Raw genomic sequence first — 21,668 nt, 5'->3', positions numbered from 1 at the left:
ACCTTCAATTTGTCAATTGTTTCCTGCGCTTCTCCTTGTGACATGGCAGCGTATTCTTGCAATAGTGTCTATAAATTTAATTACATTGCTGTTAATACTTGGCGAGTTCTTTTACATTGATGATTCGTTTAATTAAGGAGGCTTATGCCATCGTCAGAAATGGAAGAAATCCACGAAAGGGTCTCTAACTTTACTTCATCCGTTGTATCTGAGCAACACAATTACGTTAACCGAAGTTCTTCTCACAGCATCTAAACTTCAGTCTTTAAATAATGAATTTAAGGAAATTCTGCCCAAAAATAATTTAATTTTACTGCGGAATAATATTCCCCTAACATTACTTAAAATGCCAACAAGACAATTAGTCAAAAGAGCCTCCTTTGGTATCATTTTGCCAAGAAGCAATCGCTTCTTCAATTATCTTTGAAACATCCATATCACCTTTGCACTTCTCGATTCCTATCTCAGAGTTAATTTTTCTTTATTTCAGCCGTTACATTTAATTCAAAGGTTTACTTAGTTAGTTATGTACATTTTTGCCCTTTTCCTTTCTCTTCCTTTCTGTTAATGTTGTTATTTTTATTAACATTTAGACTGGAGTACGAAAACTCATCATACAGCTTGAGAATACGCTAATGAAAAAACTCGACCTCCTAACCCAATGCCCATGCCCAGAAACTCTTACTCCTAATTGCAATCGTCCTCCAATCTAAAGTTCTCTAGCAGTCCGAAAGGGAGAAAACAAATAAACCGAAATAAAATGTTCCAATTATTTTTCGTCGGTGCAAATATTAATTGCGAACTACCCTTTCCGGTTTTCAAGAGGAACTGGGCCTCCTGTGTAGCGTGACGTAACCGCGACCCTGCGCAGAATCCAGGTGAGAACACGAGTTTTTCATTTGTAGTGGTTTTCCACCTATATCACCTATATTATCTTTGGCCTCGTGTTAACTTCAAGGTGTTCTATTAAGGGTTATCAAGTTTTTTCGTGTATATCGATCGCAGCTGTACGAACCCATGCTTTTCTTATTCCTCGTCTTCAACAGGAACAAATTGCCTCCGGCAGTTTCAAAATAAAAGCATTTATACTCAGACAACTGGTTTCAGCTATAATTATCTCCAAGTAATTAAATCTATGGTGAATTAATTCTGAAATTACCTGAAGAGTCTTACAAACATCATCAGCCATTTTCACATCGCCGCACACATAGAAGTGCGCCTGCTTGCTCAGCAACTTCTCGCAAATGTCAAATGCCTCTTCCTTTAGCATGTCTTGAACGTATTTCTAATTACAAAATACGATAAATCAAATATTTCCGAGAAAAAAAGGAAAATATTTAGTTTTATTGTCATCAAGTCTTTAAACTGTGGTCAGCTCATCCAGGGCAGAGGTAGTTTCCTTGTCTTGGAACCTCTAAACCTGTTCAGTTCTTGAAAGGAAATCATAGTTATGGACTCCAATAAAATGGAACAACGATTTTTTTGAGTAAACATACTCTATCTAGTTACCAGAAACATTTTGTAAAGGACAAGCTCATTCAAAATAAGCCCAACGAAAGAGTTTTCATACCAATTGGTTTGCTAAAAAGGACACCAAAAGAAGCCATTGAGGAGAGGTAATAGACAATCGTCTAGAAGTTCCTACGGTTTAGAGAAAGGCTTTTGTTTTGATGCAGAAAGACCCGATCCGGCGAAATGCTGCGATCATTTACATTGTTTTTGACAAAAGCTGTAACTTTATTTGAAGGCAATGGTCATGTAACACTTCGAAAAAAAACAATAGGTAGAATAAATGGTGAATTTATCAGTTTGCCATACGCACATACTAAATTCAAGTAAAGACCTTAGATTTATACCACTGATGGACCTTTACCGGTGTTTTGCATACGAGTGTGGTATCTTACAGTGTATCTTTGTGTCAGCGCATAGTAATAAACTCATCCTTTTATTTATTTATTTATTTATTAAGTATTAGAATTTAAAAGGAGATTAATGACCATTGTTTTGCCTCAAGCTTAATTCCTTCATTCAACTCTCACCTTAGGTTGGTCGGGTTCGCGCGAAAAAGCCAAGAATATGTCTGTCAACGCTCCCTCTTCCTCAGCTTGCTGCATTTCGTCCCTGTAAATGCAGTCTTGCTGAGAATTTCTGCATCCAAAGAACAGCGACATGGAGCCCCATTGATTAACAAATGGGGTCAACCATTTGCCAGTTGCTAAATCAAACTCGGGATGGTGAATAAGAGGCTCTAGTGTGACGTCTTCGGATCTGAGCCCATGAGGTACTTTGTGGACGACATCAAACTGACGCTGTTGCCAAAAGCTGCGGAATGGAGCTATGCCTGTACCAGGTCCCACCATGATAACAGGTACCGTGCCGTCCTCAGGCATATGAAAGGTATGGGCTCTATAAAGAGTTAAAACGTTTGCCTTTGTTTAAGTGTGGTCTAGCCTTAACTGATGTACAAAGTGCCTGCTACGTTGTCTCATACAGGACTTTCACACAGGGCCAAGCTTTTTTAGTGGAATTTATCGTCCAATTAAAATCTAAAGCCCGATTATCGTTTTTAACCCCGTTTAGCAATCCCACTCAAACTTTGTCGGACGGAACTAACTGAAAGCGTCAGCCGAGCGTAGACGAGATTTCTCTTTACCGTTAAGTTATGTAACAAAAACGAGTGTTGTGCTTCATTGGGGTATCAATGTCTCAATGATTTTTACAACTGAAAGAAAGAGCTCTCTCGAAACAGATACGTTTTCAGAGCCCTTTTAAAACTATCAACAGAGTCGCTCAGTCTAATATTGGGCGGTAGCTGATTCCATAACTTCGGATCAATTGCTGCAAAAGATCTATCACCTTACGTAACTTGGGAATAACTACGAGATTTGAATCACTAGAACGAGCAGAGCGACAGGGGGTGTAATGATGTAACAGCTCGTTAATATATACCGGGGCAAGGCCATTACGTGATTTATAGCAAGGTAATCAACAGTAACTTAAGGTTATTCTGTCTTTAACAGGAAGCCAGTGCAGCTTTTGTAAAACAGGAGTAATGTGATCAGTCTTCCTCTTGCACACACTTAATCTTGCCGCAGTATTCTGCAATCTCTGAAGTTTCTCAATTTCGCTTGAGGGAATTCCATAGAGCGCACTATTACAATAATCCAATTTCGATAAAATGAAGGCATGGACAATGCGTTCAGTATCCGCCTGCGAAAGATATTTTCTGATTCTGCCAATAGAATGAAACGATCGCGAGGGAGCGCGACAGGTGTTGTTAACATTGGGAACAAAGGTGGGGTGTGAATCAAGAGCAACACCAAGATCTCTGACAACACTAGTAGGCGGAACGTAGTGTTCACCGACTTTGATCGAAGAGATCGGTTCAGCAGGTGAAAAACGCGAAGAGAAGTGGGTAGTCTGAGTCTTTGACGGATTACACTCAAGCATATTGCCTAAGTTCCAACTCATGATATCATCTAGACACAAACTGAGATTTTCTAGAGCAACGGCGAGGTTCCCGTTACGCATAAAAATGTAGAGCTGGGTGTCATCAGCATACATCATTGCGTCGAAGCCCCTTTGTGAAGATGACATCCTCCGGAGGTGCGATGTACAACTAGAATAACAGCGGGCCAAGGACCGACCCTTGCGGAACACAACAAGACAAATATCTTGATCGAGAAAGAATCTTATCGAGAGCAATGAATTGGGGACGATCTTTAAGGTATGAGTCCATCCAACGAAAAAACATTTCGGAAAAACCATAACGATATCTAAGCCTATCGAGAAGGATAGTGTGATCTATTGTGTCGAAGGCCGCAGATAAATCTAACCGCACAAGAACAGCCTCGAATTTATTGTCGATGGCTACATGCGTATCATTAACAACATGTAAAAGGGCAGTTTCAGCGCTGTGATGTTCTCTTTATGCTGATTGCATTTTGGCAAATAACCCCTTAGTGGTAAGCCACTATTCTCTCTAATGCGTTAGAGTGAAAAAATAGATTGGAAATGGACCGATAGCTGGCGAAGACAACAGCATCAAGGTTGTCCTTTTTTATCAGAGGGTGAATAAGTGACATCTTGAAGAAAGATGGGAAAATTCCTTGATCCAAAGACGATTTCATGATATCAGTTAGAGTAGGTAACAGAAGGTCAATACAGTCCTTTAACAACCAAGTAGGTATTGGGTCGAGGGCACAACTTTTACTTTTGGATTACAGAATGATAGTCTTAAGACCATTCGGAGAGACGTGATCAAACTGGCTAAAAGATGTAGAGCACGATACATTTGTCACACCTCTTGACCAAGAGGACGTCTAAGCCAGGTGTTCAAGAGAGTCGTGTGTCGGTAGAATTGGAGAAGACTTTACGTTGAACACACCGTCAACGAGCTTGAAAAGCTGCGTCATATTAATGAACGTTTTAATCGAGTGGTATACACTACTCTTGCTGGAGAGTGTTATACGATATTTCATTGGGTTTCCAAACGGATACACGTGATGAGGTATACATCCGGCGATTGGAAGCTGACTTAAATTTGATAAGGAAACTTAAAACGAGCGAGTTGAGAGAGAAGGTTACAAAATAATCGGATATCGTACTTACTGTCTCACATAACAAGGTACTTCATCTCCAGGTTCTAATCTGTTGAGCCAAGTCGAGCAAACACCGCAATGTAGAGGACCTTTTCCACCTAAGAATCCATTCAAATTGAGGCGTTAAGAGCAGAAATGGTTGACAGAGAAACGGTTACAATGGTTTGAGCTAGAAGACTTGTAAACTTGGTATTTGCACGATTGCGTTAGTTAATCAGCCCGAAAACTCTCACCTTTCTTGTTGTACTGAACTACGGCAACGGTGAGATGTATTTCACCGGGAAATAGGTCTGGGGATGACGAGATGGAGTAAAAACGCTGCAATGATAAAGTAAAAAGCAAAAAATAACTGGAGAGGTAGTGACTAGAAAAGGCACCCACGGCAACTGATGAAAAAAATCAAAATAATGTTTTTCCTTGGTTCGGCCTCGGAGTCTGAAGTGTCCAAGAAGTTCTGACAAACAAGATCTACAAAGCTTCCAATGTTAAATCGGCTGGAAGGTGAGCCTCTCAATCAAAAGATTCCCTACGCACCGTCTTTACTGCAGAGAATCTCATGTTAGAGCGATATCCAGTTGAGTGTCAAAAATGAATTCGCGATTACCGGTAGGTTGCTGGTTATCATCGCCACGCTCTGCGATTGGTTTAAAACTTCTCGCTATCTTTTCTTGCACGTTTTTCCGCTTTTGGTGCCGGCCGGTGCATTTGCTTGCGCTATGATTGGCTAATTTGATTAGTTTCGTCCCTTGTGATAGGCCAGAGAACACTGGTTATGGGCTGAAAACACTCGGCCATTGAAAGCGGCTGTATGTCGAATTGAAGGACATCGGTGAATTTTGCAAGAGGCCAATTTCGCGTGTACGTTGTTACTTGATCGAAGATACACTCACCGGTTGCAGTAAAGGCAGCTGAGTGAGCAACAAGTCAGCAGGAACGGACAGCGAAGGATAATCTTCAAGCACTTCAAGAACGTTGCATTCGTTCTCAAACTTCCAGTCCTCGTATCGGTTTTTGCCCTGAAAGAAAAGCAAAAGTATCAGTTAGGTTCTCAGTGAACGTGTTTCACGTGGAAACTGGCGAGTCACCTATTACTCAAGTGGCTTTTTCATTTGAAAAGGCAACGACATAACCAGTCTGCTATTTCTTCCTTTTCTTTATTTCGAAGAACACGGAGCCCTTTTCACAGCATGTCGAAGTCAAATTCGGAAACATCAAAGACGGACCTAGTTGGTGGCCAGAGAAGTATCGGTATGGAAATATATCGCCTTAAATTAATCTCCGGGATCACATCGTATAGTTGTAACTTTAGCGGGATAGTTTCCTTGGTTTAGGAGAATAGCCGCACTTGAAAAAAACTTTGTTGACTGGCTACGAAACAGTAAACATCCCGGCACATATGTAAGAACCTATTGTAGATTTATCCAAGTTTGACTAAATAGATTAAACAACAACAATGATATTCAATGTCAGGAGAAATGTAGACTCGGAAAAATATCCGAGTCCCAGATGGGATTTGAACCCACGACCCTCCGTGATCTAGTCGGATGCTCTAACCACTGAGCTACTGGAGACTCTATGGAGTAGTTAGAGCATCCGACTAGATCACGGAGGGTCGTGGGTTCAAATCCCATCTGGGACTCGGATATTTTTCCGAGTCTACATTTCTCCTGACATTGAATATCATTGTTGACTAAATAGGTTCTTACAAAAATGGTATTTACAGCAGTTTAAAGCTATCCAGGTTCTTAGATTGGTTCTTATTTCCACAAAAGATTTCTACTCTATGATATGGTATGACCGATTTCCTCTCATGAGGACGCTGATACCCTTTATATTTCATAACCATGAAAAATAAGTTTTGAACAAAATCGGTGCAGTTTTTTTTTAAAGTGGAATTTGTTCAAGTCGCCTGAAATTTCAAGGTCATTTTCTAAAGGAAGAACCTCTTTAATTTTTTTAGGCTAACCTGGTTCTTACGTAAGGGGGGTCGAAAATGAAATTTTTAGCCTAATAGGTTCTTAAATTCTATGTTCTTATATGCGGGTATTTACTGTAGCAGTAGTATTGTCTTTACCTCCGCAAGGACTTGCAAGTTTTCCTTATCTTCTGTGCCTGTCGCCTTTTAAACAAAAGAAATATGATTGCTGTCGGCTTACAAACATCCTAAAAAATCGGTTGATTATATTGTAGAAGTGGATCTGATTATTAAAGTGAGTCTTTCTTAGTAGTATAATTTAAGGTGTGCTACTTCGACTCAACCACGAAATTCAAGGTTTGGTGGGGGAATGGGGGTGAAGCAGACTTCAAAACACTCCGGTGGACTCTGCAGACTTCGGTTTCACGTGTAAGGAAAAATACAGAGAAAGCAGAGAAACTTCCTCATAATCTTGACACCAAAAACTCAGCCAAAGCTAACCAAACGTCTTCACTTTTTCTTTGCTTTCATTTTTCCTAAGAAGGAGGACAACTGCTCCCTACCTCTACCTTGCTAGGTACGGACCTGTAAATCAGTGAAAGCTCCTGTGAGCATTAGTGAATCTTGAGTGGATGAAATTTAGAATGATTACATGCAGAGTTTTCTTTCAAATCCTCAATCTCGGATCACTGAATAACACCTATCAGTGAGAGCATGGGTCAACTTACTATTGAAGCCAGAAATTGAATGAACTGCGGTGTAGGCACACTCGTGATATCCAGGTAACGGGACAGAGCCTCGCGTACGGTTATTGGCGAAGGAAGCCGTGTAAATGCTTCCCATTTCTTGGATTTGCCGAATGGTCCTACAAAGAGAGAAAACACCACAGGCACAAATATAAAAGCTATTAAACATGCTCAACTTTTTATTCTGAAATTTCGGGACTTTGGGTGGTACCTCGCGAAGTGGATCGGACGGTTTGGGATTTTTGGAGCAACTGGAGAATTCTGCTCCACGAGGGACGAGTTTCTGCTTTACTTAAAATTAATTTTAACACGAAATTAGTTTAAAGGGCTGGTTTGAAGTTGGAAAGGAAAGGAACTTTATTTATGGGCCCGATTTCTACCCGACAGGCTTTTCGACCGTTTGTTTTTGTTATAAAGAAATTCGCATTGCTTATCGTAGAGATCTGACAGGATGAATTTCGGCTTTGGCAGGATTTTCATATATGACGATTGTTCCACGGCACGCAATGCCTGTCGGTTGAAAGTGGGTCTTTAAGTGTCTAGTCGTTCTAGCACTGGAGCACTAATTGGGGACACTGTAAACTGAAATCAATAAATTGAAGCAAATCAAGTCAAATGTTGGTTTTGTGAGAGTGGAAAACCGGAGTACTCGGAGGAAAACCTCTCGGTGCATAGTAGAGAACCAACAAACTCATCCCACATATGACTCCTGGGAAGCGAGTGCTCTCACCACTACGCCACCCCTGCACCCCGAAGTGTCGAACCGGAGTACATTGCTCCAATTCGCCAGTGAGCTTTTTCGGAATTTTATACTTGGATTTTTGGTCAAATGGAACGCGCATAACAGTAGACACTATAAGGCGAGTTCATACTGGGGTCCAAGAAGGTCATAAATGCAATTTATAAACTGAAGTCAACTTGAGACTTCATCGACTTCATCCTCATCGGCTTATCGTGTTTTTATCCGCTCATGTATACATTCGAGAGGGATAAAACTAGATATTTTAAGCAAGAGGCGATACAACGTTGATTTATTTTTTAGTAATGTACTATAGGCTGGTTTGGCCAGCCGAAATAAAGTACATTGCGAAATAATTAAATCTATGTTGTATCGGTGTAATTACGTCGATCGTCAGATGAAACCAGTTGATCCAACATACACCGGCAGGGTTATTGTCCACGGTTGCTTGCTTAAAAACTGTGTAAAACTAGACTTGACGTCGTATTTCGGCTTCTCTGAAGATACCTGGTTTCTAGGGTTACAAAGTAAGGTACTTCATTCAAAATAAACCCGGTTCACATTCAAAGTAGAACTCGGGATTTCGTGTAGCCTTATCAGTTACGTCCCTAGTATGAACCCGCCAGGAGACCTCTTTCATAATGGCAGCTAAATAAAATATTCTTTTGTCTTAATGCTAATAAGCCTTTCTATCCTCGCTACAACGAGCAAATTTCAAAAGAATATTTACTTCAAAATGAGGACAGTTACGTTGGTCTAATTGACATAAATACAATAAAATGCAAAGGTGGTCGTCATTTATGAAAGTGGTCTAATATATTCTTGATACAATCCCAAATCACAACGGTAAGTTCAAATTTCACGTATTTCAAAGAATTTATACGAGCTGACAAAGAGAAACTTATCTCTTTTTACCTTTGATCTCACGTAATGTTTCGATGACAATCGGTGTATCTGGGTCGACGTCTCCAGACAACTTGTCAACCAGGGACTGCACCAACACGGGATGATTGGCTGGGAAGATTGCCACATGGTCCCCAGGTTTGTATTGCAACTCATCGGTATTGTTTGTTTTCAGTTTTACTAAAATTGTCGATCGACTGGTTGATAAAGAAGAAAAAAAAAGATGCAGTCATTTTTTTACGCGTGACGATGATAGAGGATTTGGTGGCTTAAGCCGAAACGAAGATTCTCCATTCTGATTGGCTAAGAAAAATGCAGTTTCCAGGTAACACAGTGAGAGAAAGACGTAATTGGGTGCAAAAAAGTAAGAAACCATTCTGGTTGGTCAATGATCAAAGACAGTCACAGATTGCCAATCAAATGCGATCCTTCTTCTTCATTACGACAATCTAACTCTTATCTAAATGATTTTTCTCGTGTAATGTGGAATAAATGAGTACTTGTATTTTTTTTCAACGACCACAAATTGCACTCGCCCTCGCCGGACCTCGTGCAACTTTTTTTCGTCTTTGAAAAATTTACTAGTGCTTATTTATGAAATTGCACTCGAAATCGTGTGTTACCTATACAAATGTTGTACTAATTGTCCAGGAACTGAACAAATGCCATGGAGGAGTAGAAAGAGACAAACCTCAAGTTTGGTTATTCCACAGAGTTGTTTAGCAGAGGACGACGAAGAACTTTAAGGTAAGCAGAGCCCTTCCCTTTTAGTTATTAATCCTATTGTTTTAAGAGTTCTTTAGGGAGCTTAAGCAAGGACGAAGAAGACGGTTAGGAGAACGCCATGAAACAAGAGGTTTAAGGTGATTCCCTGGTTTTGCATTGTGCAACCCTACTGCGCATAATTTCTTGCGTCATTGGCACGCGCAGTAGCATGGGCACATTGAAAAAAGGGCGGATTTTCATTGACGCCGAGCATAATCTGTCAAGGATTGTTATTTTCTCCTGAACAAGTACGGTGACCCCATTTGTTATTTCATATATTTTCTGAGAACGCTGTCTTCATGGAGTAGTGAAAAAATCAGAAAAAATATATGACCAGCCGGTTTTTTGGTAATTTCATAAAATTGTACGAAAGGAGCCGCCATTACGAGTCCAACAGCCCACATTCAAGTTAAATCTATTTTGGAGCGTTAAGTAACACAAGGGCATTCAAATACACTTTTCAGGTACGTACTCGAATTAACCATATATAGAATGACACCTTTTCTCTGCGTTATACGTTGGATTACATCTATAAAATCGAACTAATTAAAATTTGTCCAACATTGGGAGTGCGCAGCAATAATTGTCAAAGTAGCTCAAATAGCCGTATTCGTCAGCGTCGTACCAGGAAACGAGCACGGTGACCCCACTTTTTTGTTACGTTTACATCTTTATCATCTCCTTGACATGATACAACAGTGTGCGAAGTTTTTCATTGGAAATCTATGACAAATTCTATGAATTTTGAATCACCTCAATGAACAAAAACAAAGGATCTGCACTCCCTGCACGTGCGTTTTACTGCAGTTTGGTACATTTCTAGCTGTTAGCTGTTCTCGTCCTCACAAAGACGTGAAATGACCAAATTTGAGGTCATGCGGAGCCGGAAGACAGCGAGCACCTGACGATGAATTTTTGATTTTGTCTACAAACATCTACACCGTTCATACCAATTTCATTCGTGTAATGTTGATACACACATTCCACGCCGAACGACTTGGAATAATGGCTATATTATTAAAATGACGGGAAATATTAATTTTTGACAACATTCTCGTTGCTGTTTCCGTCGTCGTAGTCCCTAACGACGACGCTAAGTTCATTGACGACGACTGCGATGGCAATGACGATGATAATGATTCTGACGACGACATTGATGACGATGACAATGACGATGATGGCGATAAAAAAATGAATTTCTTCTCAGACTCTCAAACCCAGAAACCAACCTTGAATCTGCAGACTGCAGATTTTTAACGGACATCAAAGTCGCAGATCGCACTGTTTTACCGCAGATGTGGGACAAGCCTACAACACCAAAGAAAGACAAAATCACCTTTTCCGTAATTCACTTCAGTAAGAATAAAAATTCAGTTCAGTAAGAATAACAAAGCTGAACAGTTAATGCCAAACTTCGCTTTGTAACACAGGGACATTTCGCGCGTGGGTAGAAGGAAACGCGCAAGAAGAGCGCGTGTGTTTCCTCTTGAATACACTCTAACAGTCTAGAGTATAGAGCAGATGATAAAGCAAATGAGGATATTCCAGAGCTTGCACTCCCCTCGCTCCCCTCTAGCCTATTGAATGCTATGTGACTACAGCATACCACACCTTCATCCAGTTGTGGTGTTTGTTCTTTATCTGCTAAAGCACTCTTGGAAAGGCGAAAGCGGCCTGGTACCCAGCCACTTTGAACAGTGTCTAAAGAATGAGTCGCTTCTTTGGTGGCCTCATCATTGATGCAGAACGAGTCACATGCGGCCTGGAAACGAGAACAGCAGCAAGATTCTTATATAAAATTTGTTTGGAATTACCAGCTCCAAATGAAGACATTCGTTTTTGAAGAGACAAAAAAAAAAAAAAAAAATCAGATTAAAGAAAGAATACTATTTCGTGAAAAAACCGACAGGAATCTACACTAACGAGATATGACCACGGATTTTTGCTTTCATGCAGAAGGGTCTTAAAATCACGCATTTATTTCATCTTTCTTCCTTGCTGCAGCGATAACAACACGCCATATCTCAAAGCGAAACGCGCCATTTTTTTCTCTCTCGGCGTTTTTTTTTTCAGAAGGAATTTGAGCCATAAAGTGTCTTCTGCCTACAAGCCTTATTACCTGAAATACAGCTTTGGCCCAGTCTTTAAATGACTCCTCTTGTCCACACAACTCGTCTCCTTCTCCCATTTTCATGACTGGTTCCCCGCCAAGTTCTTGAATAATCTTGTCTAGGGAGCGCGCAAAAGCACAGAAGTTTGGGTAGGCCTTTGATCCAAGGCCGAATACAGAGTACCTAGCAAACAAAAAGGATTAAAAAGGTAAGCTTGTAAGCTAGCTACCTCTACTGAGTGGGGAATTTATCCAGTGCTCACACTCATTGCTCAGTCTGGTTTCTGAATGATGCAGTGTCCTAAACCGGAATATGGGAAAGGGGCGCGGGGTAATCTCCCTTTTCTACAATTTACTGTTAACTGAATAACAAGCAGTATGGCCAAAGTCTTCCGAACAGTATTGTAAGCTAGTCCTGAAAAGCCCCGGGGGGAGTGGTGACAAATGTAAGTCACTTCACTTCATCTCCTGCTTCATGTTTCCCGGCATTTTCTCGAAGACTGAGCAGCAATGGCAAAGCTAAATGTTAAATCCTAAATAAACCAGTTGAACATTCTTGAGGAACATTGGCATGTTATGTTCTATACAAGTTGGACAACATTGCTCAATCATTTGATTGGACGGGCAAGGGTCCGAAGCACCCGCCAGCAGCCCGTGGTTCATGTCTGTATGTGGGGCATTTGACACAGTTACACATTAGTAAGACTCGGCTTCCCTAAGACTTGTTTAAAAGAGACGTTTCAATACAATGTTATCAAAACATGACTGATCGGATTGCGGGGTATCTCCACTAGACTTCAATAAATACTATATAGGTAAACAATACTGAATTCCCGGCTATTTTCTGAAGCTGGGTACCTTTCTAGGATTAGTAGGTTCTTTATTGAGGTGTATTTGGTCCCCTGGTTCACTCAGTTGAAACTGAAACAAACAGTGCCTTTAATCACGAGTAAATAAATATGTGCCACACCTCCACTTAACATCTCTTTCTCACCTGAGACTTGCCAAAGGCTGGCCGTCTTTCTTCAAATTAAGGCGCTTTTCTCTCTCCTTTTGAATTAAAAGACTGCTGATCTGCCAAAGTTTTTTGCGAGAAGTCTCCGTACTAAAGAAAAAAAAAGCATGTTAGCTTCAACCGAGACTAAACAGATATATTAGTTTAACATTATACAATGTGATGTCTTTCCATATTTCTTTACTTTTCTGAAATTACCCGGTTAGTTTCCTTAAAAATTACCACGCTGTCGTGAATTTCAAAATATTGATGACACGTGGCCATTGATTATAGGCAAAAATAAAAATTAACAGGTTTGACAAGTCGAAACTGGACTGACTCATCCGTTTCTTTGGGTGAACGGCGTGACAATTCCGAGGGTGAGGGGTAGGGGGTGAAGGGTACAATAGCTGAAACAACCCAAAACAAATGCCAACAAAAATGCTAACCTTAGGCCTAAACACTATGCTTTAGATAATGTTTAGGCCTAAGGTTAGTATTTTGTAAAGGTTTGGGTTGTTTCAGCTACTGTACCCTTCACCCCGTACCCCCTACCCCTCACCCCCGGAATAGACGTCATGCCGTGAATGAGCGGCAAATCAAAGAAAGTCTAGGCGACTGGAATATTCTCGCAGGGTATTCTGAAATTTCTGTAGTAATAAAAAGCGGTATGCCTTACGTTTTTTCCGTCGGTCTAGATAAGCTTGGCTTAAAAGAGGGCGGATATTTGTAATTTCTAACTGATGAAACAACAAGTCAACCAATTACCCATGGTGGCAGAAAATGCAAAGGTAACAAAATTCATTTGAGCACAACTATAAATAAACAAAGACACCCACCCGACTGCCGGATGTCGGAGCTCGTACAAATATCGAGCGAATCCCTGAAAAACACAAGGGAAGCAAATATAGACGGTAAGTTGCATTTGACGACCGTTTACTTTATGCTTCATGCTAGTCTTTGTATAAAATAACTAATTGAACGAAGTCAACTGATTCACCTCTCCATTCTCGGGTGGATCTCCATTGCCAAAGGTACTAGTCACGATCAAGACAAGCTGCTCATTTTCTATGTCGGGATACGAATACTCTTCCATACACATAATCTGAAATAAAGCAATTGAACTGTATGAAATGACGAATTTTAGCATCATTAACTTGGGCAGAATCGGAAAAAGAGAACGAACACTGACCGTTCCCTTCAGGAGTCCCGGCGGCATATGACCCTTCGATGACTGGTTCGTATGCTCCGCAACGGAGTTAGAGGAAACTCATGGGGACTATATTTAACAATTATTCCATAAGCGCGCGTTGGACATGAGATGGTAAATAGCCAACGAGGCGCGTAGCGCCGAGTTGGCTATAACCAGTCTCATATCCAACAAGCGCGAATGGAATAATTGTTTTATTAAATTCGTTCAACTCCAAAAATTTGGAAGTACGAAATACGAGCGGAAAAAGCTAGCAAATCCGAGCGAAATCGAAAAAAACTTGATGAGAACTGATGTGATGTTGTGTAATACCTTGTTGTCAGACAGACGCAGGCTCATCACAAAAACATTTCTTGCCTTTTCGCGTACTTCTAGATGTCCGAATTAATCCAAACTTTCCTCAAAAAAAGTTTTTTTTTCTCCTTTTTGGCTTTATTCAAAGAGAAATTTGGCATTCCGACGAAAACATTTTTAGTTTAGCAACGCTTAACGCAATCATTTACCATATAAGGTCAAACCAAGGTATATGAGCTGATAACCGAGATTGAGTGAACCAATCAGAGCTCGCGAAATGCATTATCCGAGGTTGAGAATTTAATAAAAACTGGAATCAGGTGACAATCAACAATTTCCACCGTTTCAAAAAATTGGCAGTCCTAGCAGCAAGATAGGATGATGTTAAGCTGAACCTCGTTTAAAATAGAAAATGGTTTCAACCTGGGAGTTACACACCTCGATGGAATTTGATCGTTTGCGTGAAAGGAGTCCTGAGAAGGACTGTTGGCAGTCAGCCTGTGCGGAAGTCACTTGACTCTGAAGACCACTTCCGCTAAGGTTGTCGAAACATCAGTCACGGCCAACAGTCCTAGCTGCTCAGGACTCCTTTCACTGCATCGACGTATAAGAACCTAATTTAATACCTTAATACTCCGTGGAAGAGCATCGAAACTCGCAATCGAAGGCTAAAGGGGTTTAGTTTCTAGAGAAACTGTGGTGCTTCGTCGGTGGAGAAGTGAAACAAAAAAATGGGAAATTCTCTCTTATGACGTGCTAACGCTCGAAACGTCGAATTTCCTTACGGTGGTCCATTTATTACACCGATTCAGTCGGCAAACCCATTTCGAAGAGTCAAAGGATCTATTCCCTGTCGCAGATGCTAATAAATTAATCATGCCATTATTTTACCAGGCTTGAATTTTATGATCTCAGTTACTACAGTATCAGAAATAGTGAACTTTACATCTCTATCCTTTTGGGTTTTTTTCAGACTTTTGAGTCGCGCAAGTCATAGACGAAGTAGCCTTCGCACAGGTGCTCCGTGCGTGGAATGGCGCGCAGTCAAAGGCTCCATTTCTCAGCTCGCTCCAATTCCCCAGCTGTTGACCGCGCGCCATTCAATCCACGGAGAGCCTGTGCGCAGGCTAAAGAAGAGGGACCTATCTCAAAGCTCAGATATAAGCATCTAGCGCCAGTGGTTCGAAGGGTGGATAGGGCTTTTCACTGGATAACTCAATTGGTTTTGCTAGTGTTTATCCCCTGCATAGTGCTTTATCCGGTGGATAGCGTTATCCACCTTTTGAACAAGCGAGGCCTGGACTACAATGGTAGAGTTATTACAGTAATAAGTATATGTAATCGCATGGGCCCGAGGGCAATTAAGGATTAATTTGAAGCGTATTTTCATAGTTTTCACAAAATTGCCCGAGTCGCGAGGCGACGAGGGCAATTTGGAGAATTTTGAAAATACAAGTGAAAGTAATCCTTAATTTCACGAGGGCACTTGAGATTACTTTTTTATCACATAAAGGACAGATTATCGAGGGCGAGCGCTTCGTTAAGCTTTGGTACTTCGTAGCTTTCAAGTTGCTCATTTTTTCCTCTCGGCTTTGCCCATTGTTGGAAAATAGTTAGTCCAGTAGTCCGTACTTCTTTTTTTGTTTTTGTTCTCACTTGTGTTTCTTAGTTCGTCAATAAACTCTTCGTCGGTTTCAACAAAACGGGAAGCCATTGTTGCAGAAAATTTTAATCAGCAACAAATCTTAGCAATAACCTCGTTGCTAAGCAACTTTAAACCAATCAGGATCAAGTAATCATGCCCTCTTGATTACCAAAAGTGCCCTCGTAATTAAGAAAAAATGGCCTCTGTCTCAGCCAATCAGCATTCAGTAATTTTGCCCCATATGTGATAAAGAAAGTAATTAGGAGGACAGCCATTTGACTTTCACAACCCCTTACACAGCGTACATTGTCCTCACCTTGGGATCAAAAGCATACGAGAACAGGTCTCCCAACATCTTAGCGTATCGTTCAGATTTGCCAGTTTCTGTGGCATAAAGAATAATTGCTTTTTGTCTCTTCGCCAGTGCTTTGCTCATCATTTTGGCAGTGAACTTGACTACCCTGAGGAAAAGAAACAAAGCTAAATAGTTCAAGAACGTGAAATATACACAAAACAGAGGCGACTTTATGGATACGAAATAGCAAATAGCCAACAGGGGGTAAAGGCAAATAAAGAGACTCACGATTTTTATTAAAATGTGCTTTGTTTGCACATTTTTAGTGTCGACGAAACTTAAACTTAAACTCCCGCTCAGTAATTTTAAGCCAATAGCACCCATTTTTCGTACAAGGTCAAACTTGCAATCTTGGAGAAACCAGACTTCCCCCCAAACTCACACCCACAAGCCTAGGGATGTGCGCCAGAGAGGGGTGGTTGCCTTGAAATGTCCAATATTGTAGGTTTCGTGGCTGGAAACCGAGATTCAATGAACCCATGAGAAAAACCAGAAATCCATAATCCAAGCTTAAGAATTCGCAGTATTTTCACCAATCTCATAATGCAGTTCATTTTGGGGTTGTTATTTTCGTTAAAACAATGGATATCAAGTTCACTGAAGCATGATACAGTCCCAAGAGTAAATAACTTGTATTGTTTTTATGTACAGAACCTCCCCCACCCAAAAAAACGTATTGCATTATGGGGTGGTGGAAATAGCCCATTTCTAAAGTCGAGGTCACAAAAAAGTCAAGTCCTGTAAATTAGCTCTGGTTCGCTCGGGGCTGAGGTAATCCTTGCGTTAATGCAGTTATGGTTTGTTTAAGTAGTGTTACTGAATGAAGACGACTCAAGGCACGAGGCGTTAAAATTTTTACTCACTTCGCTACTTCCTTGAATGACGCTTTCTTTTTCAAAGCATCGTTAGCTTCACCTTTTTGCAATTTATGGTGTTTCCAAGGATCGTCCTGGAAGTACAAACATAAACAAGAAATCTTATAACCATGAAAGGAGCCCTTAACCAAGAGCTTAAAACTCCAATACTTAGTCTATCAGTAACGGAATTTTCACAGATCAAGCTAATTTTAGACGAGTTCTTAAATAAGATTTGTCTTGCACGAGTGACCATTCTCAATTCCATGGGTATTCATTTCTCACCCAAGACTTGTGATTAGCTGGAAAGGCCTGGTTTTGCGGTAATATCAATCTAAAAGGAAATCGGCCTGTAAAAACGCCGTTCCACAAATACAATGAAGTTTTTCTCTTTAAGTCTGGGGCTCCTGTTATGATGAAACAGCTTTGATGCCTCAAGACTTAACTGAATAAGAATGACCAAAAATTGGAATTCTTTCACAGGACAAAGTCTGCAAAAAACGTTTTTAATATTGAGCGCATGAAGTTCAATTATCACCATCACCATAATCATCATCATCATTGTCACCATCATCATCATCACCATCCTCATCGTCAACATTATTATTATTATTATTATTATTATTATTATTATTATTATTTATAGTTGCAAGAAATTAAGTCAATATTGTTTGCCGGCAGGTACTTTTCATCCTTGAACTATCCTATCAGTCACGACTGTCCAATTACGAGCTTTCAATCCTTTCAATCGATAGTATACTGCCGCGTTTACGTGAGTGCACGCTGCAGGCGATTACTTCAAGGGCTACATATTTGCCTATTTATTTGTTTCAAAATTGATTTTGAGGCGTCAATTACCTGATATTCATAACTTGGCTTCAAATAGTAGTTTAACATTTCCTGTTAACAAGAACACAATCACGCAGTTTATTACTATGATGGCAATCGAATACACCATACCTACTGTCAAAACTTACAGTTTACGTTTTAAAACACAATACATAAGTTCTCCAAAGAAGTTAACACCAGAAAATACTATTATTTTTTTAATGAGCGTGAAAACGCAAATTAAAAAAAATATATAAAAAAAGAAATGAATCAAACCTGATGAAAAACACCTGTAGCGCTGCCCGACATTGGAGGCACAATCCAGACCCAATCCCCTGGACATCCCCCGCGGAGTTTAACCTGTTACGTCAAAATAGGAAAATATTGCTCATAAAATCCAGCTTAATTAACAATTGTTCCACGAGCGCGCGTTGGGTATGAGATGGTTAATAGCCAACGAGGCACGTAGCGCCGAGCTGACTATTACCAGTCTCATATCCAACAAGCGCGAATAGAATAATTGTTTTACTAAATTTTCTTTAAAATGCTGAAAGCTTGGACACTTGAAACTTAAAGAAAATCAGTTTCCAGCTTGGCAACACTTGACGCAATCAATTTCCATATTCGCTTCCAAAACAAAACGTATCATCGTAACTAATAGTGGTTCAGTACTGACCTCATTTTCAACGTGTTTTAAGAAAGAGTCTGAACAACTATGGTGATCAATGATGGTAACTCCAGCTTCCTGGAAGAAAAAAAATGTCACCCACATCAGCAAGGCACATTCCGGCCAAGATATACAAGTTTTAAGAATCCCAACATACGGAAGTGCATAAACACAGTCAAGGAAACAAACCAGGGACGAGCCACAGCAACTTCATTTAGGGATCAGGGGCCCGTTTCTCGAAAGTCCCGAAACTTTACGGGCCGTCTTCGGGTGTCACAATTCCCTTTGTATCTCAAGAACGGAGAGGATTTAATTCGTCAGACTTCACAGCTATTTTTCATTTTGTTGCCTAGAAAACATGTTAAAAGATCGGCTTTCTAAAACAAGCAGTTGGCAATTCCACAAATGGGAAGTCCCGAAACTTTACGGGCCATTTTCGGGTGTCACAATTTCTTTTGTAACTCAAGAACGGAGAGCATTTAATTTGTCAAACTTCACAGTTATTTTTCTTTTTGTTACCTTGAAAACATGTTAAAAGGTCGGCTTTCCAAAACAAGCGGTTGGCAATTTCACAGATGGCTTTTCGGGGCCGAAAAGTTTCCGGGACCATTGAGAAACGGGCCCCAGGGCCCGGTTGTTCGAAAGCCGATTAACTCAATCCAGGATTAGTGTAAACCTTTGTTTCATGTTTGCAACATTTTGGTGAAAGTTTCTTTTGCTTACTTTTGTTTTTCAAGATTGTCTTCTTCTAGTGTAAAGTTTTGTCGAATATCAGCGTTGAACAGCATTTGACCCGGGTTCAACCCCTGCCCTCGGGTCACATGCGGACTGAGTTTCAGTTGATCTCAATCTGACTCTGAGGGTTTTTCTCTGGGTACTTCGGTTTTCCTCCCTCTTCAACAATTACATCCGGCTGAGGGCGGTATCTCTGGTATCCTTCCCTTTCATTGAATGAACTAAATAAAGTTGCTATTATTGATATATTTTTTAAAAAGTTGCTATTATTTAGAGACAACCTGATTGGCGTGTCGTGTTTCAAACCTGAAAGCTGTGTAACACTGCCAGATTTATTTCCACCATGGCAAAGTCTTTCCAGAGAGAAGTTGGGCTCTTTGTGTCAAGCCCCATCCTCTTCGCTACAGGCTGTCAGGGGTATAAAACGAACACAACAACATCAGTTGAATTATTATTCACGAGCTTCAACGTTTGTGACTTGATAAGTTTCACTTGGTTCCCTTCAAAATCGTTCAGTGAGAATAAGCAGAAAAACAGAAATTTGCAATTGCCAATGATAGAACGTCACTGCAAAATGATGTAATCATCTCACCTTTGAGGAGGCTGTTTAGCACTGTTTTTTTGGCCTGAAAGGAGTTGCAACCCACAAAACTACCCATAAGGTAATCTGGGGCGTTATACTTGAACTAGATTTCAAGGGTTGTCAACCTCAAATCACTGGAGGAAGCTACCACTCATTACCCTTCCTTACAACAAAGAAAAAGTTGTTTGTTTCTTGTATAAAACCATTTTATCTGACCTACCTCCAGCATGTTGTAACGGACTGGATCACCAAAATCGCGTGCACCAATTTCTGTCACCATGTACCTAACAAATATAATAAAAATGCCTTAACAAAGAAGTTGAAATCACACAAGAAACGATTTCGAGACGAGTTAACTCGCACTGCCACGTGAGATAAAAGACACAAGGAAAAAGCCTTTACACATTCAATATAATATTTAAAGCTTGGTGCTTCTGCGGCCTTGTGAATAGAGTAACAGTTCATATGAAAATAAGAGGCTACGGGTAGCCTACACTTTGTTCAACAGATTTTAGCCGATTACCCTTAAATTTTCAAAGTGTTTCAGCGTTTTTTAAAATCTTTGCCAGTACGTTGTATCGTTGTTTAGCTGAGTGTTAACTCATTTATGTTCAGTTCGTCATCGTTATCTTATACCTGTGTTTCATATCCAGTTCATTTGCGTAGTCTTAAGTCCAAAGTCCAAAGTCCACTATCCGTGACCCAACCATAGGGTTAAGTAGTTGTTCACGTTTAAAACTGTTCTTAACAATTTTTAAATTAATATTTCGCCTTTTATCTGTCTCCTAGTGTTCTGTGGTCTAGGGGTCATCGCGATCGCCTCATAATGAGGAAATACCTAGTTCGAATCCCACTTGGCGTAGAAATCTTACGCATGCGCAATAAAATCGTTACCCGCAGAAATAAATAGTCAAAAGGAAGATTCAGAGCCAAACCCTATACTTTGTTCCTTCCGAAAAATGCAATGATAGTGTTTTGAATCCGGTTAGCCATACGCAGAGAGTGGGGTTGAATTCTGGACCAACGGAAGCAGATCAAGTGGGTGACCAGAAACGAGATTTTACTGCATGCAAATCCACCTCCTTTAAAACTGTGGCGTAACTATAGAATTTGTCAGTTCACTCTCTTTCTAAATGGACGATCAGTGTGAAACAGGTGATACTATTCTTACCATCCATTGAAAGGGCAGGCAGGAAACTCTACTCCTCCAACGTCAAGCATCAAACAAGATACTGCGGGTAAGGCGTACCATCGCAAACCAAGCTCTTCAAACCAAGGATACCTTGAAAAACGCAAAAGAAAATAACGAAATTCGAATGTCAAAGAAACCACCACACAACACCATCAGTGTTGATACAATTATCATTGAGATTTCGTTATAACGAAAAGGAAGATATAACGAATTTGCCGAAAAACAACCAAAATGTTCGTTATATGGAGGTACAATTCTAGAGTGTTTCACTTGTTTTTAAAACACGGAGGACAAATTTCAGTGGAAGTGGCTGGCAAAAGGAGAAACAAGAGCATTGGACTGGAAATTTCGACTACTTATACTTTGACTACAAGAAGCCTCCAAAAATAAAGAAGTTCATCGAACTAATAAGATACAAAGAGGATAAAGCGGATCTGTAGGTGTGTCGGTAGTGTCAGTGTTTGCATTTATAATTACTGTAACTGTGAAGTTGTTCTTTTGTTTCAGGATTAAAGGAATTTCATCCTTGTTA

General features: G+C 40.3%; 1 protein-coding gene across 3 annotated transcripts in view; it reads right to left on the bottom strand.

Annotated features, from left to right (window-relative positions):
• LOC138046973 (nitric oxide synthase 3-like) overlaps positions 1-21,668 on the bottom strand; it is a 64,019-nt gene that overhangs the window by 7,807 nt on the left and 34,544 nt on the right. For all 3 annotated transcript variants that reach the window (XM_068893621.1, XM_068893619.1, XM_068893620.1), the window contains 23 exons: positions 21,116-21,226; positions 20,165-20,228; positions 19,668-19,769; positions 18,636-18,704; positions 18,236-18,319; positions 17,990-18,031; positions 17,141-17,226; positions 16,239-16,383; positions 13,774-13,878; positions 13,613-13,656; positions 12,774-12,884; positions 11,789-11,963; positions 11,281-11,431; positions 10,899-10,977; positions 8,917-9,101; positions 7,245-7,381; positions 6,676-6,720; positions 5,492-5,617; positions 4,835-4,919; positions 4,612-4,699; positions 2,040-2,406; positions 1,160-1,285; positions 3-68 (listed from right to left, as the gene is read on the bottom strand). In XM_068893621.1, the coding sequence (XP_068749722.1) occupies positions 3-68; positions 1,160-1,285; positions 2,040-2,406; positions 4,612-4,699; positions 4,835-4,919; positions 5,492-5,617; positions 6,676-6,720; positions 7,245-7,381; positions 8,917-9,101; positions 10,899-10,977; positions 11,281-11,431; positions 11,789-11,963; positions 12,774-12,884; positions 13,613-13,656; positions 13,774-13,878; positions 16,239-16,383; positions 17,141-17,226; positions 17,990-18,031; positions 18,236-18,319; positions 18,636-18,704; positions 19,668-19,769; positions 20,165-20,228; positions 21,116-21,226 (2,593 nt within the window). The remainder of the gene's footprint in view (positions 1-2; positions 69-1,159; positions 1,286-2,039; positions 2,407-4,611; positions 4,700-4,834; positions 4,920-5,491; positions 5,618-6,675; positions 6,721-7,244; positions 7,382-8,916; positions 9,102-10,898; positions 10,978-11,280; positions 11,432-11,788; positions 11,964-12,773; positions 12,885-13,612; positions 13,657-13,773; positions 13,879-16,238; positions 16,384-17,140; positions 17,227-17,989; positions 18,032-18,235; positions 18,320-18,635; positions 18,705-19,667; positions 19,770-20,164; positions 20,229-21,115; positions 21,227-21,668) is intronic.

Source organism: Montipora capricornis, chromosome 4 (assembly GCF_036669925.1).
Source record: "Montipora capricornis isolate CH-2021 chromosome 4, ASM3666992v2, whole genome shotgun sequence".
NCBI lineage: Eukaryota > Metazoa > Cnidaria > Anthozoa > Scleractinia > Acroporidae > Montipora > Montipora capricornis.
The sequence above is the reverse complement of the archived record's forward strand: the minus strand, read 5'-3'. Positions and strand labels throughout refer to the sequence as shown.